Source organism: Cheilinus undulatus, linkage group 17 (assembly GCF_018320785.1).
Source record: "Cheilinus undulatus linkage group 17, ASM1832078v1, whole genome shotgun sequence".
Classification (NCBI taxonomy): Eukaryota; Metazoa; Chordata; class Actinopteri; order Labriformes; family Labridae; genus Cheilinus; species Cheilinus undulatus.
The window spans coordinates 32488480-32508357 of NC_054881.1; the positions used below are offsets into that span (position 1 = coordinate 32488480).

The 19878-nt window shown below is 38.6% G+C and overlaps 1 protein-coding gene across 1 annotated transcript; it reads left to right on the forward strand.

The window, feature by feature from the left end:
- The first annotated feature begins 1388 nt into the window (after positions 1-1388).
- On the forward strand, positions 1389-18913 carry zgc:92275 (cholesterol 7-desaturase nvd). Its single transcript, XM_041810324.1, has 7 exons — positions 1389-1803; positions 11714-11902; positions 12272-12450; positions 12592-12717; positions 13033-13152; positions 15841-16017; positions 18752-18913. The coding sequence occupies exons 1-7, from the start codon at positions 1389-1391 to the stop codon at positions 18911-18913; spliced, it is 1368 nt and encodes a 455-aa protein (XP_041666258.1).
- The last annotated feature ends 965 nt before the right edge of the window (positions 18914-19878 follow it).

Here is a 19878-nt window from a genome sequence, read left to right on the forward strand (position 1 = left end):
TTTTACTTTCATAGATTAAGAATATAATGTAAATGGAAAAAATGTTAACATCCAGAATAATTAAAGACAGAAGGATTATGGCTGCAGCATGACTTGTGCTCCACAATCTGCTTGGTTTTAGGGTCCGATTTAAGGCATATTCCGCAAATCATTGTCAAAGACAATGAGAGGGTCTGGCTGCAGACTGTACATCTCTGATAGACACTTTTGAAATAAAATCAGATTGAACTTCCATTCAGGGTTAGGGTAAGGGTAAAGGTAAGGTTTGGAAACCAAAAGTTAAAAAACAATCTGCTTACAGGAAAAAAGCTTGTCTTCGATGAAAACATTCTAACACACCAAGTGTAGCTCATGTAAATCAATTAGCTGTGTAACTACGGAGCTAGCTACATAGCTAACAAATGGGCTTTTACAATTTTATTTTACTGTCTCCTCTCAAAAAAGATGAACAGGCACAAAACATTTTAGAAAATTCTGCTGATATTTCCAAAAACAAGCAAGACATCCCCAAGAGAGTATGCAGACAGACCTCTGAGGGCTCCTAATGTTTACTGTGTCTGGCTCCGCCCCTGGCCTACCACACACCTCAACAAATGACAAGGCAAGAAAGCTCCAGAAGTTTGTAGGAAAAGGCCTGGAAAACATTTTTCATTACACATCTGTTTTATGGTATCGGTGAGCATAGTGGCTTGAATTAGAAGATATTTATATGCATACAATCAGTGCTGGTCAACTGAGGTTGATTTGGGCTTTTTGTCTCTGCAGGATGCCCTCCAGGCCAACAGTTGTACTGATAACAAGCTCTCCTGTTTGGTCTGTCCTGAGGTAATAACTGCTAAGCTCCGGCTGGCTTTAAAAAAAGTGGGAAAAAGGTGGGAACCATGCTTTAAGACATGCTAATTTTTATTTTTTGTAAAACCTGTGTTAACCTTTCCCATGCATTTTTAAAGAATAACTTTTAATTAGTTTGAACTACATTTCTTGCATCAAAGGTACCATGCAAACACGCTGGTACATAATAACTTTGGCTCATTTGGATGAATATTTTTCAGCATATTTTAAAATGTAGGTATGGTACATTACGGTCTGCAGCCAGACCCTCTACTTCCCACTTAAGGGTGACTCTTATTTTAAGAGGGCAGAGAAGATATGTCCTCTACAGTGACGTTGCTGTCAAGTGGTGCCCTCAACAAATAGGCCTATGTCAGATTTGCATAGGACAAATAAAACTTGTGCTCTAGCCGTGGGTGGGGCGCATCCCGTCTCCAAGACTCCCGTGTGAATGAGTTGCAACTTCCGGGCGGCACATGTTAATAAAAGTGTCCGTTGCTCCAGACATAAACCTGAAAGATTATAAGTTTGGACTGTGAAAGCAGACAGACTGGAGGATGGACAGTCAGAGTTTGTGCACTGGGAAGGCGGCTGCTGTTATCGCATTAGGAGCAGGTGCATCGTTTTTCCTCCGAGGAGGCAAAGACTCGCTTGACCGAGCAGGAGACGAGTCCCTGTTGTTGGGTGATACAAGTTATCTGACCTGGGCAGCGCTCTGCATCATCGCCGGGGTTTCGCTTCTCGTCTTTGGCTGGCTTTACAAACTTTTCTTCAGTCCCCTGGTGCTGCTGAAAGCGCCCGATGATGTGGGATACATCGCCGAGGACGGTCGCTCCAGAGCCCGGGCTGCTAATGAGGTCCGCCGGCGGAGGAAAGTCGGTGAGCTGCCTCCGGTTTATCCGAACGGCTGGTTCCGAGTGCTGGACTCACACCTGCTGGAGAGGGGCGAGGTCAGGAGCGTCACTGTTGTAGGTATGGTACATTATAACACCACCTGACTGAATAAATCTACAAAAGCAGCTGTTTCTTTGTAGTAAAGCTTGTGACGCCAGTATTAAGCTCGTCTGACAAAACTGAATGCTATCAAGTTTCCAACATTAAGACAGTGGGGACACTAAAATACGTTTGCATGTAAATTAACGCTTAACAATTGGCAATATATGGACATTAAAATAGCCTTTTCAAATTAGATAGAAGGTAAGACCTAATTGATGTAAGTTGGGTCAGAGAAGATGCCAGTCCAAATGCAAATAAATAAAAATGATAATAAATTATTATTCTCTTTAGGAGCATTAGTATTAGTAATAGAAAGCAAACAATACTGATACCAATTTGGAACCATGCCAACAATAGAAATCCAAGACACCCAATATTGGGTTTAATTACTAAAAAATTGTGTGCAAACTTCTGCATAGTGTCTAAACTGCACAAATATGTAGACAACTTTTGGAAAAGTGGGTTAAACTGGCAGCAAGTCTCTTGATCCTCGCCTATTCCACCAACTTTTCATGTAAGGGCAACATATTTGTGCAATTAAAAAAGTTCTGAAAATTCTGACAACCTCAATATACAGTGCCTATAAAAAGTATTCACACCCTTGGATGTTTTACCCTTTTATTGATTTTATTAATCAATTAGGTCATTATAATTTGTCGCTTTTGACAAAGAAATGTCTTTAAAAAAGATTTAATGTCAAAGTGAAAACAAATTTGTACCCTATTCAAGTCAGCATTTAGTAGATGCACCTATGGCTGCAATCACAGCACTGAGTCTGTGTAGATAGGTCTCAATCAGGCTTGCACATCTGGACACTGCACTTTGACCCAGCCACTCCAGAACATTCACCTTGTTAAATCATTAAAGTGTAGCTTTTGCCTCATCCATTTTACCTTCTACCTTTACACACCTTCTAGGGCTGGCTGCTGAGAAGTATCCCCACAGCATGATGCTGCCACCACTGTGCTTCACAAAGGGGATGGCGTGTTTGTAGTGATGTGCAGTGTTTGGTGTCTGCCAAACATTGCATCTTACCTCTAGTTTGCCGCTATTTTCATTTTTGCACTGTCACTCTGTTTGTGAAGACGGACTGATCAAGGCAGAGTTACACTTGTGCCATATTCCTTCCATTTTTTGATGATGGAGTCAGCTGAACTTTGGGGGATTTTCAATGCCTTGGAAATGTTTATTGTATCCGTCTGACAACTTATACTTTTCAATAACCTTTTCTCTGAGTTGCTCTGAGTGTTCTTTTGTCTCCATGGTGTAATGGTAGCCAGGAGTACTGATTAACCAGTGACTGGACCTTCCAGACACAGGTGTCTTTATAATAAAATAACTTGAAACACATTCACTGCACTCAGGTGATCTCCATTTCACTAATTCTGAGACTACTAGCACCAATTGACTTAATCTCTGATGAATTACGTCAGCCACTTTAAAGGGGGTGAATATTTATACAGTCAATTATTTTACCTTACATATTTTTCTCTAATTGACTTTTAAAAATATGTTTTCACTTTGACTTTAAAGAATTGTTTTTGTATTTTTTTAAGCCAAATTATATGGACCATGATTGATTTGTAAAATCAATAAAAGGGTAAAACATCCAAGGAAAACTTTTTTAAGGCTCTGTTTGAACCTGTTGCCATTTTTTTTTTTTTACCATTTAGACAGTTTAGTGAGTTTGTTTTAATTTTTAACCAAAAAACGCCCAGTATAGAGTGTCTTGCACTTCTGTTTTAGTTGCTGTGGTATCAAACAGGTCATAGATAGTGTAGTTTATGAGCCGTTCATTGGCTGTGGTTAAATAATCTCTCTGATCAGTGCTATTATTGAAATCAGTGCACTCTAATAATGGCTAAATTTGATCTCCTTGCTGTTAGAGATCCCTGGTGGTTCAAATATTAAAATAAACCAAACTAGATTACGCTCAGATGCACAGAACACTTAAATAATTAAATCTAAAAGTTAAAATTAAGTTTGTAAACAAGCCCTTTATTTTATATTTATAACATTCAAGTCTTGTGCAGTGGAAAAGCTTGAAATGATCTGGAGCATGACCTTCATCTGCCCACCCGGTCTCTGTTGTCATGTCCCAGGTGGGTGTGCAGTTACGAAAGGTTGCCAAGAGAAGACAAACATGCTCAGATTACAGAGTTTATTTGAGGTTTTAAGTTTGAAACACTATTGTTTGACTGGGGGTTAGGGTGCTTAGTAATGCTTAAGTTTCGACAAAGCTTTATGTTAAGGGTTGGTCAGTCAGCTCATTTGATTTGAAGGCTGGCGGACACCAGAGTTACAAATATAACCAGAGTTCACATATAATAGAAGCTGAAAACCAATCCCTATTAAAAGTAAAACCCTTTCATTGATTTATGAAAGGGTAAAAATAATTTTGCTTTTTGGACAAAAGAATAACAAAAAAATGTCAAAGTGAAAACAGATTTCTATAAAGCAATGTAAATTAAATAAGATAATAAGATAAAATTAGTGCATAAATTTTCACCCTTTTCAAGTCAATATTTAGTAGATGCACCTTTGGCTTCAATCACAGCACTGAGCCTGTGTGGATAGGTCTCATCAGGCTTGTACACTAAGAAGAGGCATCCCCACATGATGCTGCCACCACTGTGCTCGACAGTGTGGATAGTGTGTTTGTAGTGATTTACAGTGCTACAGTGGTGTCCACTAAACATAGCACCTTGTCTAATGGTCAAAAAGCTCCATTTCAGACTCATTAGACCAAAGAACTTTCTTCCACTTGACCATGGAGTCTCCCACATGCCTTTTGGTGAACTCTAGTCAAAATTTAATGAGTTTTCTTCAACAGTGGCTTTCTCTTTGCCACTTTCCCATAAAGCTTTGACTGTTGAAGAGCAAGGGCAACAGTTTCTCAGCTGCTGGAGCTTGTTAATTCATTAGAGTAGTCATAGGTGTCTTTGTGGCCTGTCTCACTACTCTTCTTTTTGCATGGTCACCCAGTGATCCAGGCAGAAACACATGTGCCATATTCCTCCATTTTTAGATGATGGATTTAACTGAAGTCTGGGGGTATTTGGTGCCTTGGAAATCTTTTGTATCCAACCCCTGACTTACACTTTTCAAAAATCTTTTCTTTAAGTTGCTTGGAGTGTTCTTTTGTCTTCATGGTGTAATGGTAGTCAGGAATACTGATTAACCAGTGACTTGATCTTCCAGACACAGGTGTCTTAGTCTTATAACAATCACTTGAGACATATCCCCAGCACTTTTTTGTAAAAAATTATATTGACTATTTATGAAATCAATAAAATGGTAAATTAACATCCAAGTGGGTAAACACTTTTCATAGGCTCTGAAAGTGATATTTCTACGATCAATTAATCATCTGATTGCTGATTCAGTTTTTAACAGAGGAGTTCAAAACAAAAAATCATCTCTCAGAGCCTTTTTCAAGTCGTTGTCTTGTTTTTAGCCTCTGACTGTTACAAGTTGAAAGATAAATGATCAGACACAGTGGAGTGTTCAGATAAGTGTGCAGTCATCAATCCTTTGTTGATTTGGATCACATTAGTTCAGGAAATGTTTAGCAACAGCTCTTGCAGTTAAGTCTTAAAATAATCATTAACACCAGCATCTGATTAAGTCAGAGTGAATAATGAAATGTCTTACATCATTTTGCCTTTACACCCACTATCTGACCTCACTGACTGAGTGATTACGGTGATTCGGCAGCCATCCTGCCCCGCCTCATGTCTGTCTCTGATCAGTGATATGACAGCTCATCATTTTCAGCTTTAAAGCTTCTCATGTGTCATATTTGCGTCTCTATTCTTCTTGGTTTTGTAGCAGCTTTGTTATAAAGTTTAAATGTGTTTCTCCCTAATATGTAATTTATTTTGGCATATTTCATCCGGGACAATAATTTAAACAGATTTCACATTTTTAGGTTTGTTTTTCCCCAAGTTGATTTGCCGTGGGTCTGTTTGATCTCGTCACAGAATTTCTTTGAGTTTGAGTTCAAAAAGGTTTCAAAGAGCGCGTGGTGCTTTCATGTTTCTGTCACATCACCTGCCAGAAATAAACAAACAGAATATCAAAAGTGTTAGACCTGAAAAGTACACACCAGTATAAAGAGACACCTGCTCCTGCAGAGTAATTCAGCTTGTAGTATAACATAAACTATCTTACTATCAATTATGAGGTCAAAGATTTCTTTTTAAGCAAATGATTTGTAAAGATGACCGGACCGATCAGCTGATTTTCATTGAAAATGCAGGATCTGTGTATTAGAGGTAATGCTTGTAAGAGAGGATCATTGTAACTGATTACTGTGGTTAAAACTAGGCTGTCTGAAGCTGAAAGAAGCAGTGTATATGCGGTATAGTGCAGTGGTTCTTAACTGGTGGTTCAGGACCCAAAAGTGGGTCGTGAATGTGTGCCAGGAAAAATTGTTGCAAGAAGTCTATGTATGGAAGCCCGAAGTGGACATATAGTAAGGTTCTACATGTATTTTTTATGTTTCCCTACAAAGACAATTCAGTCTCAGCATTTGATTTTGCAGCCTGATGGTACAGTAAAAAAAAAAAAATCTTTTTTATTCTTAGTAATTTACACTCTCTACTCTGGGATTTATTTTGCAAATCTATTGACAATAAAAAAGAAAATATTACATTTGCATAAGTATTAAGACCCTTTGCGAAAACATTTAAATTTAGCTCAGGTCCCTCCCATTTCTCTGGATCTTTGCTGAGATATTTCCACACCTTGACTAGAGTCCACCATGGTAAATTAAGTTGACTGGGCATAGTTATTGGTATCAGCAGATATAATCAGATGAGATGAAATTTGCATTACAACCAATTCAGTGTATCTGTGTAAAATGTCAATGTAAAATGCTAGCTGCGTTTCCATTACTCTTAGAAATGCGCAAAATATAAATAGGTCAATAAAAAACTGGTAATGGAAACACCTGAATTTTGAAAAACCTCTCAAATATAAAAAGTTTTTAACACTCTCATGAGGAGGTTTATCAGACCTTTCGATATAGAAATATATCGCGAAAGTGCAATGGAAACACTTTTTCTGCATTCACAAGTCACAGGTCGTAATGTTGGGTGTGACATGACCAGTTCACTCCGTGTCAAGATGGCGCTGTACATGTGGACAGGAGAGGAGACGAGACCTTTCGTAACATCATACTTATATCCTTATACGTGGCTTTTGCCATACAAACGGACTTTTCCCCTGAACTATCATCCGTTGCTTTCTTCTTTTGTTTAAAATTATCAAGGCAACCGCTGTAGATGTAATCATAACCGTACCAACATGCGACAGGTTTTGAGCGTTCAGCTTCCTTGCAGCAGATTTGAACAAGATGAGATTTTACGAGAATTTCGAGGCCCCTGACCAAAACTCCCTTCAATAGAAACACATTCAAAACGCAATTAAAGAAAAATTAAGAAATATCACTTTTATTTTGTGAAAAACTGAAACAGAAACCCAGCTACTGTGAAATCCACAAAAGGAAAAAAATCCACTTTTTAACTTTTTAATTCTTTAAAGGGATATATCATTACTTTATTAAAGTTAGGTTGTTAAAGGTACTCAGTAACTAAAGTGGCATTAGCTTCCACAGATTTCAGTGAGCGTTGCCTGTTTATTTGGGAACAGAGGCTATACAGTGCTGTAGACAGATACACTTACTCTGCATGAATTGGTAAGTTTTATGTAAAATGGGCCAAAAAATAATAATGGCCCCAATTGTATGCTAATTTTTGAGTTTTTTTATTTTTCACCCAGAAGGTGTCTGTGTTAGGCACTATCTTACAATGCAAGCTTTGGCTATAGGCTACGTGCTCTTCCACCTTAGCATATTGTCATCTCCGGTTCAGCTGTTTGGATCTGCATGCTTCGTCAGAAGAAACAACAAATTAAACTAAAACAAAATTTAAAAAAGCAATTTCATCTCAAGTGGCAATGATATATCTTTACTGTGGAAATGAGAGGATATTTTTATGTACACAGAGGTTACAGAGGAGAAACTTGAGTTGAAAGTTGTTAGCAGAAGAGATCCCAAGATACCTGTTGGTGTGTGTCACACTGTGAGCCCATGCCCACTGAGCTACTGTTGTCATATGTGGGACATTTCTGATCAGAGGAAAGTGGCTCACAGCCGCTGCAGCCTGCATCACTCCCCATCCAGAGTTCCCTGCTTTACTGAACAATGGTGTTTTAAGGACCTTCTTCAACTTTCTGAAGACTCTGAATTCAGATTTCTGAATTGGAGGAGTTTGATGTAACTTTTGATGAAGCCTGCAGACCTAAACAGCCGATCAGATACGCTAAGGCAGACGACCACATAGCTGAAGCTTGCATTGCAAAATAGGGCCAAACACGGAGGCTTTCTGGGTGAAAAGGAAAAAGCTTAAAAAAGAATTCATTATGGCACACAATTGAGTCAGCATAATTTCTGGGCCCATTTTACTGTGAATTTATGAAATTACGTGGAGAAACTAAACTCATCTGTAGCGCCGTATAGCCTAGCTCCCCCAAGCATGTCCTGTTTGAAGGGGCAACGCTGACTGAAATCAGTGGAGGCTTGTGACACTACTTTCCAAGTACCTTATACCAGTGGTTCTCAACCTGTGGGTCAGCCCCCTCTCGGGAGTCGCAAGACACTGAGAGGGGGTCATTAGATGCCTACCAAAAATTATAAATATTTCAAAATGATTTCAAATGGTATATTTTGCCCATTTTAAATAAAACATATGCTTGAAATGAGTTAGATAGAAGTTAAAAAGATGATCATTTATACTCTAATCAGAGTAATGTTTAAAAAATCCTTACAGTCTAAGTCTGCACATTACTGGACAGCTGTGCTCAACTATGCTTCAACCACCTTCAGGTACAGTGAGGGTTTCTGTCTCTGGCACCTTTTTTGGAGGTAGTGGGATGAAAAGTTTGAGAACCCCTGCCTTATACAACCCAACATCAAAAATACTGAAATATCCCTTTAAAATTTGATCTGTGGTCCTTATTTGCAGATGCAGTCTGCTCCGTGTTATGAATCTGCTAATACAAGTCTAATGAGAGTGTTAAAGGAGATGTGAACTAGATTAATTTATCAGTGATCATAACATCTGATGTAGTGACTATTTAATCAGAATATTATGGGTGAAATGAATCTGCAGGGGGATAGTGTGATGAAGGAGATGATGACTGAAATTAATGACACTGCAAAAATGACGGGGAGGCATTAAATGAACTATTGCAGAGAATCAGTCTTATTTGAAAAGACAGCTGCATGATGATAGATTGACTATGAGGGTGTGTCACTGAGCTATTGGACTGATTGGACTAGGTTATGATCTTGAACTGCTTTTCATAGAGAGCTTTGTGTATGTGGAATCAATGAAATTGGGATGATTAATTTATCAGTTAGGATAGTAAAAGGAAGGCATGTGTCCAGTCACAATAATGGTTGCATAACTACATCTTAAATAGTCTTGTAACATAATACAAGCTGTCCTTCTCCAAGACCCCAGACGTGACTGAGTGAAAATAGGCTTCTACTGTAGTCACAGGCTTATTTTTGGACTTAACGATGCATTTTGCATGGCATAAATCTACGGCATTTTCTAAATTAAACTGCCTTTGCTTTCCAAGACACATAATATACAGTAGGTATGATGATGAGTGCATTTTTCTGACACATCCAGTCTTCTCCCTCTCAGCACAAATTCCCCTGTCCTAAATTCTGTTGGACCAATTCAAGCTTGGCCTCCTTCAGGATCTGCGTCCTGCTGTGAATCTCTGGCTCTTCACTTTTCTCCGCAGTCATCCATTTTAAATCGTAGATTAAATTCTGCCTAGTGTGTGTCTTTTCCCCTGTGCTGTTCTTGCACATTGCGCTACGGTTCATGTCTGCTCAACGACAGTCTGGGGTCAGTGGCACGGTGCTGTGTCACCCCTCATCAGTGTGAGCCTTCTTTTGGATTTCTCAGAGTTTTACTACAGGGTATCCTGACTAAGCATGGTGGTAGCTGGGTCTGTGGTTACTCTTTGCTCTTCACAGCCAGTGCTAATCTGGGAGCAATCTGAGGAGTGCAGGTCAGCCAAAAGTCAAGCCTAGGTTGGTACAGTAGGTAGAGGTCTCCACATGTGGTATCAGACTCAGTTGGAGCAGGAACCAGGTGTCCTATTTGGTCAGAACCACTTTCTAGAATATAAAGTAATAGTACTCAGTTCATGTGAGAGACAAGGCTGGACAGCTTGGGGGAACACATTTTCTGGTGATGTAGTCCTGACTCGCCTGCCAGAGGGGAGGAATTAGAGGAGGTGATGTCCTGAGTGAATAATTACAAACAACATTTAAGGCTCTGCTCTGACAGTAGGCATGATAGATGCTCTTAATTGTTGGCCACACTGGGTCACATTGATGTACTCTGCTGCTCTGATGATCCTGTGCAGTGTCTCTCTATCTTTACTGCTATAGCTGGTGCATGCTACGGAAGCCTCGAGAAGCAAAAAGGAAAAAAAAATTGGTGATCTGTTGGCAGGATGAATTATATAACTGTAATGATATTTTGTAATACCTATGATGTCCACATGAGGGCATCATGTTCCATGTATTCAATGGAACTGAAAAACATAGTCAACAATTCACTGTTATGCTCATTCTACACATTCTAGTCGGTTATCAGTGATGAAGCGTCTGGGTAGATATGTATAAAATAGTCTTGGAAACTTTTTCTCACCTGGTAGTATAGTTTAAAACAGTCTTTTTGCCTTGCAGGACTTCCTTACATCTTATACACAAAGAATGCACCAGATTTCAGTCATTATCTCATTTTCCACAAACAAAACTTGCAAAATGAGAAACAAATAAAACTCATACGAGCTCTTCTCCTGGAAACATATCTGCTTAGGACATGACAGCAAAGACCGGTTGGACAGGAGAATATCTGTTGGAGAAGCAAATTTGATTCATGCTTAAGATCAAAGGCTTTGAATCTTTCAATATCTCACCATCCAATTCCATTTTTAATCTTGGGGTCAGGATTTTATTAGGAATCAGTTGTAAATTCAAATCTAGCCCTGATTTTTATTTTTTTAAATCATATTTGTTACAAAGGGTTATTTAACTCAGGATCTACCCAAGTCTGCAGCATTAAGAAGCACACGGCCAATTATTAATTGATTTATTATTTCTATTTAAGAACGTTGTTAGAGTAAATATATTGTTTTTGAGGCTATATTATTATTAATATTATTATTATTAGTGTTATTATTTCTTTATATGTTTTTGGATACAATAACAAATCAATATTACCATTAATACTACTATTATCACTTCTACCAGCTATAACACACCAGCAATATGCAGCTATCAACCCCCTGTCACCTTTTTTATTTATTTTTTAACGTAGTTTATATATTTAGAGAGAGCAATCCATTAATTAAAAGAATACCAAATTAATTGAAGGCTTTGTAATAAACTAGTCACAATCAACAGTGTATGTGGATAATTTGAGAAAGACTGCATTACAAGTTGATTTTTTAATTATAAATATATTTCTAATTTTAAACCCCCATCCAGTGTTTCCATTTTGTATACCCTTTCAGTTACTTCTTGTCTACAATCGTTTGTGTATTTATTTTAAAAGAACAAATGAAGGATTTGGGGCCTAGTATTGACCCCTGAGGTACTCCATATATCTGTGTTTGCTTACGTACATCTAACTACTCTGTCATTGTCTAAATCGATGAATGTTACCACTGCGTACCTTCTAATTGCATCATAATTGATTTTGAGTTATTTCAACAACCAAGCGTTTTCATTCTGCTAATTGTTGTATCACTACAAATCCTTTTTTGTTCTCTCTGTAACGCATCATCACAGGTGAGCAGGTGGCAGTGTTTCGAGGCCAGGATGGGAAGGCCTATGTGTTAGATGCCTACTGCCCTCACCTGGGGGCCAACCTGGCTGTGGGAGGACGAGTGGTGGGAAGCTGCTTAGAGTGCCCCTTTCATGGATGGCAGTTTGAGGGCAACAATGGCAAGTGTGTGAAGATCCCTTATGCAGAGAAAGGTACGAACTTAATATGTGACAGCATACTGCATGGATATCTAGAAAATAGTAGCAGTTTTACAATGCCTCAGTGTAAACTTACTAAAGTCTAAAAAAGAATGATTCACTTTTAACATGCTTTGAAACTACCTGTCCATCAGTGTGCACATTCTTATACCCTCTTATGCCTACTTTTTCTATATGTATGGCTGATATATTGGCAGAATGTAGCATCAACGGACCTCACTTTAAGTTTCTCCCTCATCCTCAGGCTGGTGATCTGTGCAATAACAAATAAATGATGGATTCTAAAAAAGTAAATATTACTACCATAATGGTGACTGAAGAGATTGTACAATTCAGATTTATTTTTTCTAATTCATCCTCCAGTACCAGAGTTTGCCAAAGTGCGCAGTTGGCCCAGCTGTGAGGTTAACGGTCAGATCCTGGTTTGGTTTCACTGTGATGGAGAGGAGCCTCAGTGGACCGTCCCCGAGCTGCAAGAAATCACCAAAGGAGAGTGGGTGTACCGGGGCAGAACTGAACATTTCATCAATGCTCACATACAGGTAGGATGAGTGGAATTTACATAAACAACAGGAAAAGTCTGTTTTTATTTAGTCTAAATTCAGCATCAAACTCTCCTTGGTAGATACAATGCTTTTTATTTCTAGACACGCTTAAGGTGGTAATCTTTCTTCTTCATACAGGAAATTCCTGAAAATGCAGCAGATATTGCTCACCTTGGACACCTGCACACGCCAGGCCTTGTCAGTGGAGTAGATCTACGTTACACCAACAGCAAAATCTGGGAATTCATACGGCATGACTGGAAGGTAAATGTTTTAATGAAGGTACTTGAAGGTAAATGGTAATGCTTTGAGCAACATCAGCACAAATGTAACTGCTTGTTAACTTAAAAGTTTAAGGGTTTATCATCAGTAATCAAACAGTGAATAAATTAAATCAAATTCAGATAGTGTTTAGACTTTTAGGCTTATGTAAATAAACATGTTGAATTTTGAATATTTAGTGGTACTGTGGTTTTAAGATGTGGTATAGCTCATGTTTATTTAGGTGAAGAGATAACAACTTGTTATTTCCATGTTCTTTCTTTCTCTCTGTGTGTGCATGTGTTTGTGTATATAAAGGCTCAGTGGGAACCAGAGTCAGAGCCCAACAAGCACTGTTCTAAGATGTTGCTGAAACATGCAATCACGGTTTTTGGACGCCACTGCTCTCTGCTGGATGTCAACGTTGTGGCCAGACAGGTACAGAGATATTCAGAGTAGGACTACAGTTTTTGCTTATCTTCTTCTTGCCCAATCATATTTCCTGTCTTTTACATAAAAATTAGGATAGAAAGATTCTAACCAGATTAAGACACAGTGCCTATAAAAAGTATTCAACCCCTTGAATGTTTTACCCCTTTATTGATTTTATAAATCAGTCATGATCAATATAATCTTTTTTATTTACAAAGAAATTACTAAAAATGTTTTTAATGTAAAAGGGAAAATTGATGTCAATGAAATAAAAATATGCAATCTAAAATAAGTGACTGCATAAATATTCACCCCCTGGACATCAGTATTTCATAGATGCACCTTTGGCTGCAATCACAGCACTGAGTCTGAGTGGACAGGTCTCATTCAGGCTTGCACACCTGGACACTTTAATTTTACTCCATTCTTCTTTCAAAACTGCTCAAGCTCTATCAGGTTGCACAGGGATCTGGCATGAACAGCCTTTTTCAAGTCTAGCCACAAATTCTCTGTTGGATTGATAACTGGGCTTTGGCTCTGCCACTCCCGAACATTCACCTTGTTGTCCTTAAACCATTTGTGTAGCTTTCACTGTTTGCTTGGTGGGCTTTGTCTTGCTGGAAAACAAATCTTCTCCCAAGCTGTAGTTCTCTTGCAGACTGAATAAGGTTGTCCTCCAGAATATTCCTATGTTTTGCCCAAGGATGTTCCTAAGCATCTATTCCCCTATTCAGATAAACGCTCATTTAAATTTTGTTTAACCAACTAGTCTAAAGAGGAAAAAATCTTTAAAAAACAGTCAAATTCCTCACAGGGTCATTGTGTCAGTGGGTGTGGCGTTAGCCTGATATACTCTCTACAGTGTGGCTAACATTACAAGCTAGCGCAGCCAGCCTTCATTCTTCTTTGCAGATTAATATCATGCTTTGATATGTGGCCTCTTTTCACTTCATGTGAGTAGTCACACTTGAGTTCAACCCTCGACAGCCTACATACCACTTTATTTTCACTGACTATTTTATAAACCAACTCTATCCTACTACACGCTAACTGCAAAGCCACCACTGAGCTTCTCATATTTACATATGGTGAAGTGCCAGACAGGAAGGCAGCAGCCATTAACTGAAGCTACAGCAGCCTCTAGTGGCAGGAGGTTCATTACAGTTTATAAAAACATTATAGATCAGGATTTCAAGTCTGTGTTCATAAGAAATTATAGGTAATTAGTTTAACGACTTGTAAATCCTGTACTAATTTGATAAACAAATGTAACCATTTTACCAATTAATCATGCATCCCTAATTTTGCCACATCCGTTTTACCATCTACCTTTACAGTCCTTCCAGGGCTTGCTGCCAAGAAGCTTCCCCGCAGCATGATGCTGCCACCTCCATGCATTACATGTGTCTGATGGCCAAAACGCAGCCTTTTGGTCTCATCAGACCAAAGAACTTCAGTTCACTTGACCATAGAATCCACATGCTTTTTGGCAAACTCTCATCATGATTACCTTCGCCAAGGAGGTTATGTGATCGGCAGGGTTTGTTAGTTTGTTAGTTTGTTTGTTAGCAACATAACTCAAGAAGTTATGGTAAGATTTGGATGAAATTTTCAGGAAATGTCAGAGATGGCATAAGGAAGAACTGATTGGATTTTGGGAGTGATCCGGATCACCGTTAACCTTGCAAAGCAGATGGATACGCCCCTTTCCTTGTTTTTCACTGGTGAATCCATCTTGCAAAGCGCCCATCTGAACCATTTAGTCCCGGTTAGAAAGTGAAAGGACCAATCAGCGACGAAGGGCAGTACTTTCAGGCGCAGCAGAGTCGTAATGTAAACAAGTATCAGCAAGAGCTGGTGCAGTTATGGAGGAAGAGATTAGCGTGATGCTGCTAAAGCACCAGTTTTATCAGAACTTGACAACATTTCTTTGTTAAAAGAAGAACAAAGAACAGCAGTGAGTTGTTTTCTTTTCGAAAACGACAAAAGTCGTGTACTAACAAGTCTATAGTCGCCATGTTTCGCGTTATTCTCAGTAGCTGCGCACGCACAGCTCGATAGTGGCTACATCACGTGTTTTGTTGCTCTGATTGGCCCGTAGAGATGTGACAGACAGAACGTTCACCCAATCACACTCTGAGTTCTTTTCAAAGGCTCTGCCTTTTCTCAAACGTTTACTATTGAAGCTTTACCAGATGGATGTGTGAAACAAATCCATCTGGCGTGTCAGGTTAGATCACCATCTGGATCCAGGAATTTTTTAAGGATTCTGTTCTATTGGGAGAAAGGGCTAATGGCGGAGGTCTGCGCTCTCTGAGTGCTTTTCTAGTTTAATGAGTTTTCTGTAGCTTTGTCTTTTAAACTCTCCCATAAAGCTTTGACTAGTAAAGAGTCTGGTAAAGTATCTCCCATCTCAGCTGCTGAAGCTTGTAACTCCTTCAGAGTAGTCATATGTGTCTTGGTGGCCTCTCACTAGTCTCCTTCTTGTACAGGATGTGAAAATGTATGCAGTTGCTTATTTTAACTTTCACATTTTTGTTTGATACATATTACTTTGTGTGGTTTTTTTATGTTTTTGTAAAAAAACTAAATTATGTCGACCATGATTGATTAATATAATCAATACAAGGGTATAACTTCCAAGGGTTTTTTTTTATAGGCCGTGCACTCTTCATACCAGTGTGTTTGTTTCAGGTGGGTCCAGGGTTGGTGTTTCTGCTTTTTGAGCACAGTTTCCTGGGTCGGGGTGTCATCCTTCATTGTGTGACTCCAGTGGAGCCTCTGCTCCAGTGTGTCTCTCACATCACCTTCTACCAGTCAAACATCCCACCGATAGTTCCCAAGTTCATCCTTATAGCAGAGTGCACTCAGGTAGGAGTCGCCTAAATGCTTCTAACTCTGAAAACAACATTCCTTTAATCTTAGATCTACAATCTGTTCTTATGGCTCAACAAAAAGGTCAAATCTAAAGGGGCTAATAAATTTGGCCCTGGTGTTTTTTGGTTTATGTGAAGTAAGTTGTTTCTGTGTGCAGTAATGTAAAATAATGTTAGCATTCAAAAGAAAACTGTGATGCTTTGAAAAGTACAAAAAAAATGTGTATCTGTACTTTGTTTATAATTTCAGATATCTCCGTGTGTATTTTCCTCACACGTTGCCTTCAGTTTGATTCTGCCTCCTCATTGCCACCAGAAGTAACACCACACAGTCACAGAGAGGGTGCAAAGAGTCCTCATTAAACTTGATAATCATCTCAGTGTTGAACTGAAAAAACAGGGAAACTTATTCACTAAATAGGAAACCTGAAAAGTCACCTTAAATCAAAGCAACAGGGTGTTGGACTGAACTATTTATACATTTACAGAACAAAAGGCTCACAGTAGATGATGTTTTATGTGACGCTTTAGTTTCAAGTAACCTTTCATTCAGCATCATTCGTTCTGCCTTAGTCCTCTTGAAATGTTTGAAATTGTTTTGACATTTTGTTTCTACGTGTGGTATTAACACAAAGAGCCACTAGAGGAAACCTCATTTTAAAGGTTGAAGTTGAGATTGGACTGAAATGCCACATCTCAGCAGCTGACGGACTAACTGTGCAGTGACATTTAATCAGCAGCGCTAAGTTAAGATTCCTGCTCATGAATATGGATGCTGTAGTACCTGCAGACAGTTTAAGTAGGGGTTGTTCTTTCAGATTTCAACTCTTAGTCATGTTTAAAGGCACAATTTTTTGAATTTTTGCACTACAATGTCTACATTGATTAAAGAATTGCAACTCCCATGAGTCAACATCTAGCTCATGTATTTTCTTTTTTTTAATGTAATTTTTTTCAGGATGCTCAAACATAATCCAGCATACAAAGAAAAAGTACACACAAAAACAAATTACAACAAATGTATAATAGATACAACATACTTGAGGAATAGACGTGTGTAAAAAACTTTTCTTCCTGTTATTTTCTCTTTTTCATTCTACTTGAAACAAACTATAAACATCTGAACAGAAGATGTCACACTTACTCACCTATTGCATTAATACCTTTATGTAGTCCAGTAAAGATAGAAGGCAATCTGTTAAAACCCAGTCAGAGCAAGTCTGGTCTCTGTGAGGAAACGTATCAGACCCATTTTGACCATAATCCGTTGAATTTCTCTGACTAGCCTTATAGAAAATGTTAGTCTCTCCATAATGTAAATTTCATGAACAGTTTTTAAACCAGTCTTCAAGAGTTGGAGCATTGGGTTGTAACCACTTCCTGGTCAGGGCTTTCTTTCCTCCCATGAGTAATATCCTCATCAGATATTTGTCTGCTATATGACACTTTTCCATCCAAATTCCCTCAAACTGTGGGAAGATGTGGTTTTCCACTGTAGCTTACAAATATTTTCCCATTCGTCTTCAGATATAGCCAGATATAACCATTCTTCCTTCTGTTTCCCATTTCTTTTTAACATTCAGGGTGTTTGAATTTGAAGGGTTCTGAAAACTTTTACATTATCTGGATATTATTCTGCTTCCACTCCCAGATTTACAGGTTTTCACCAAAATGTTTAATACGTCATTATCCATTTTTTCAAAACCTTCAGTCAATATATCAGTTAACTGGCGTCTTATTTGTAAATATCTAAAGAAATCTTGGTTGTCCAGTTCATATTTTCTTTTCAAAGTTTCAAAACTCTTTAAAACTCCATTATGCATAAGACAGCAATATGCTGTTATCCCTTTACGCTTCCATTCTTTGAATCTGAAATCTATCCTGTTTGGAACGAAGTGCACATTATATGCACACCACCTTAGTATTTTCTCTGCCTCTTTCAGGTTATGTTTTTTAACCATTCTGCGGCAGATTTTTAATGTTAATCTTTTCTGCTATCACGGCTTGTAATGGTGGTCCTACTTGTATGGTAGAAGATTTGGAAAACTCTTCTATTTCTTTCCACCTCGCCCTAAAATGTGTATCACAATGACAAACCAAAGGTCTTAATTGGGTACCTCATGTATTTTCAACTGTTTTCAAATCTTTAGTTTTGGTATTTTTAACAGTGCATTTATTGTCATAGCAGCCCCTGTGACAATACGTGATGTTTGTTGTGGAAACACTAGATGTTACATAAAAGACTGCCACATAAGGAAATTGGAACTGCTAGAAGCTGCTGTATCCTTTTCCTGTTTTGTGCTCCTTTCTCACAGTGGACCAGGATAATTCACTGTCACTGACTGTTGAGTGGTCATCAGAGTAACTCTGTGATGACCATTTGGTGTAATACCTGAGGCCTTGCAGTTTTTTACTAGGGACCTCATTCAAAACAAGCATTCACCTTTTGTTTTGTTTGATAGAGAGCCCCCCCGATGGTTGAATTTCCTGACTATGTGTTTAGGTGAAAGCCTGTTCCTTTTTTTTTTTTTTTTTTTTAATTTTGCTTAGCATAAAAACATGATTTGGTATCCTTCTCAGCAAAACATGCCTATGAATTTAAAGAAAGCTATAATGGATTATGTCATTCATGTAATCAGTCATGTTTGCTCTGCACTGGTCTTTGTCTTGGCTGTTTAAAATCACAACAGAACACCCAGTGACTTCCCCTATCTCCTTTTTGTGTGCAGTTTGAGAGAGATGTGATGATCTGGAACAATAAGAAGTACATCTCCAAGCCTCTCCTTGTGAAGGAGGACTCAGCCATCCAGAAGCACAGGCGTTGGTACAGTCAGTTTTACAGCGAGAACAGCCCGCGGCTGCAGTACCAGCGCGACACTTTGGACTTCTGACCTTACCGAGCTATAGGAGGAGAGGAAAGACGTCAGGTCAAGGCTGACATTAATCATCAGTCTCAGAGGAGAGAGTCCATGATTGATTTGTATCTGTCACACATGATTAATTCAAGGAGAAGACCTTTGATTAATTGAGGGGGGGGCTGGCACTCTTTTCAAAGCCTTACCTTCATTTTTAAATTTTTGCTCTAGTCTAATGGATTACATGACTTTAAAGCTCTGCAAGTGCCTTCAGCTATCATGTCAGTTTAGTAGATTTGTTACCCTATATGCAGGGAGGGGAGAGTAAATGTGATGGATGTTTAAAAAGAAGGTGCTAAAATTTAAATCAAGCGACAAAGAACATTACTGCATTTTTGTAGTGCCAACAAGATTAGTGAAACGGAGAGGAATGTATCTCTGCAGAATGTGATCAAATACATACAATACACACTGTGATACTTACATAACCAGTCGTAGTCTTGTGCTTGGGTGCATGTCTCAGCTGATTTGGTCCCTGTCTGTTTGATTTGAGCTCATAAAAATCACCTGGCTCTAGTTTGAGTACAGTTACAGGGCTTCTTCTGTGTAATCGCTCTGGGCTTCCTGGTGATGGGGCATGTTTGTTCTCTGTTTGATATCTCAGGTTGCTTATCAGCCAAGTAATGGTGTTTATCCAGACACATGGATGTGCAATGATGGCATTAAGGACCACATCACCATTATTTTTAGGCTCTTCAATGATAATTCTATCATGCTTTAAAATGCATGGCTTTTAGTATGTGCTATTCATTGTCTTTAGCTTGTGAAGTATTGCCAACATCCAGATTCCTGCTAAATAAATGATCTCAAAAAAAGGTTATTTAAAGCTCCTGTGAGGAACTTTATGGTCATGCCAAGTTGGCCATCCTTTTAGAAAATTAAACCCATTATATCTTTTCTGATTTTGCCGTTTAAGTAGGATTTTCTGTCTCATCCTCCCA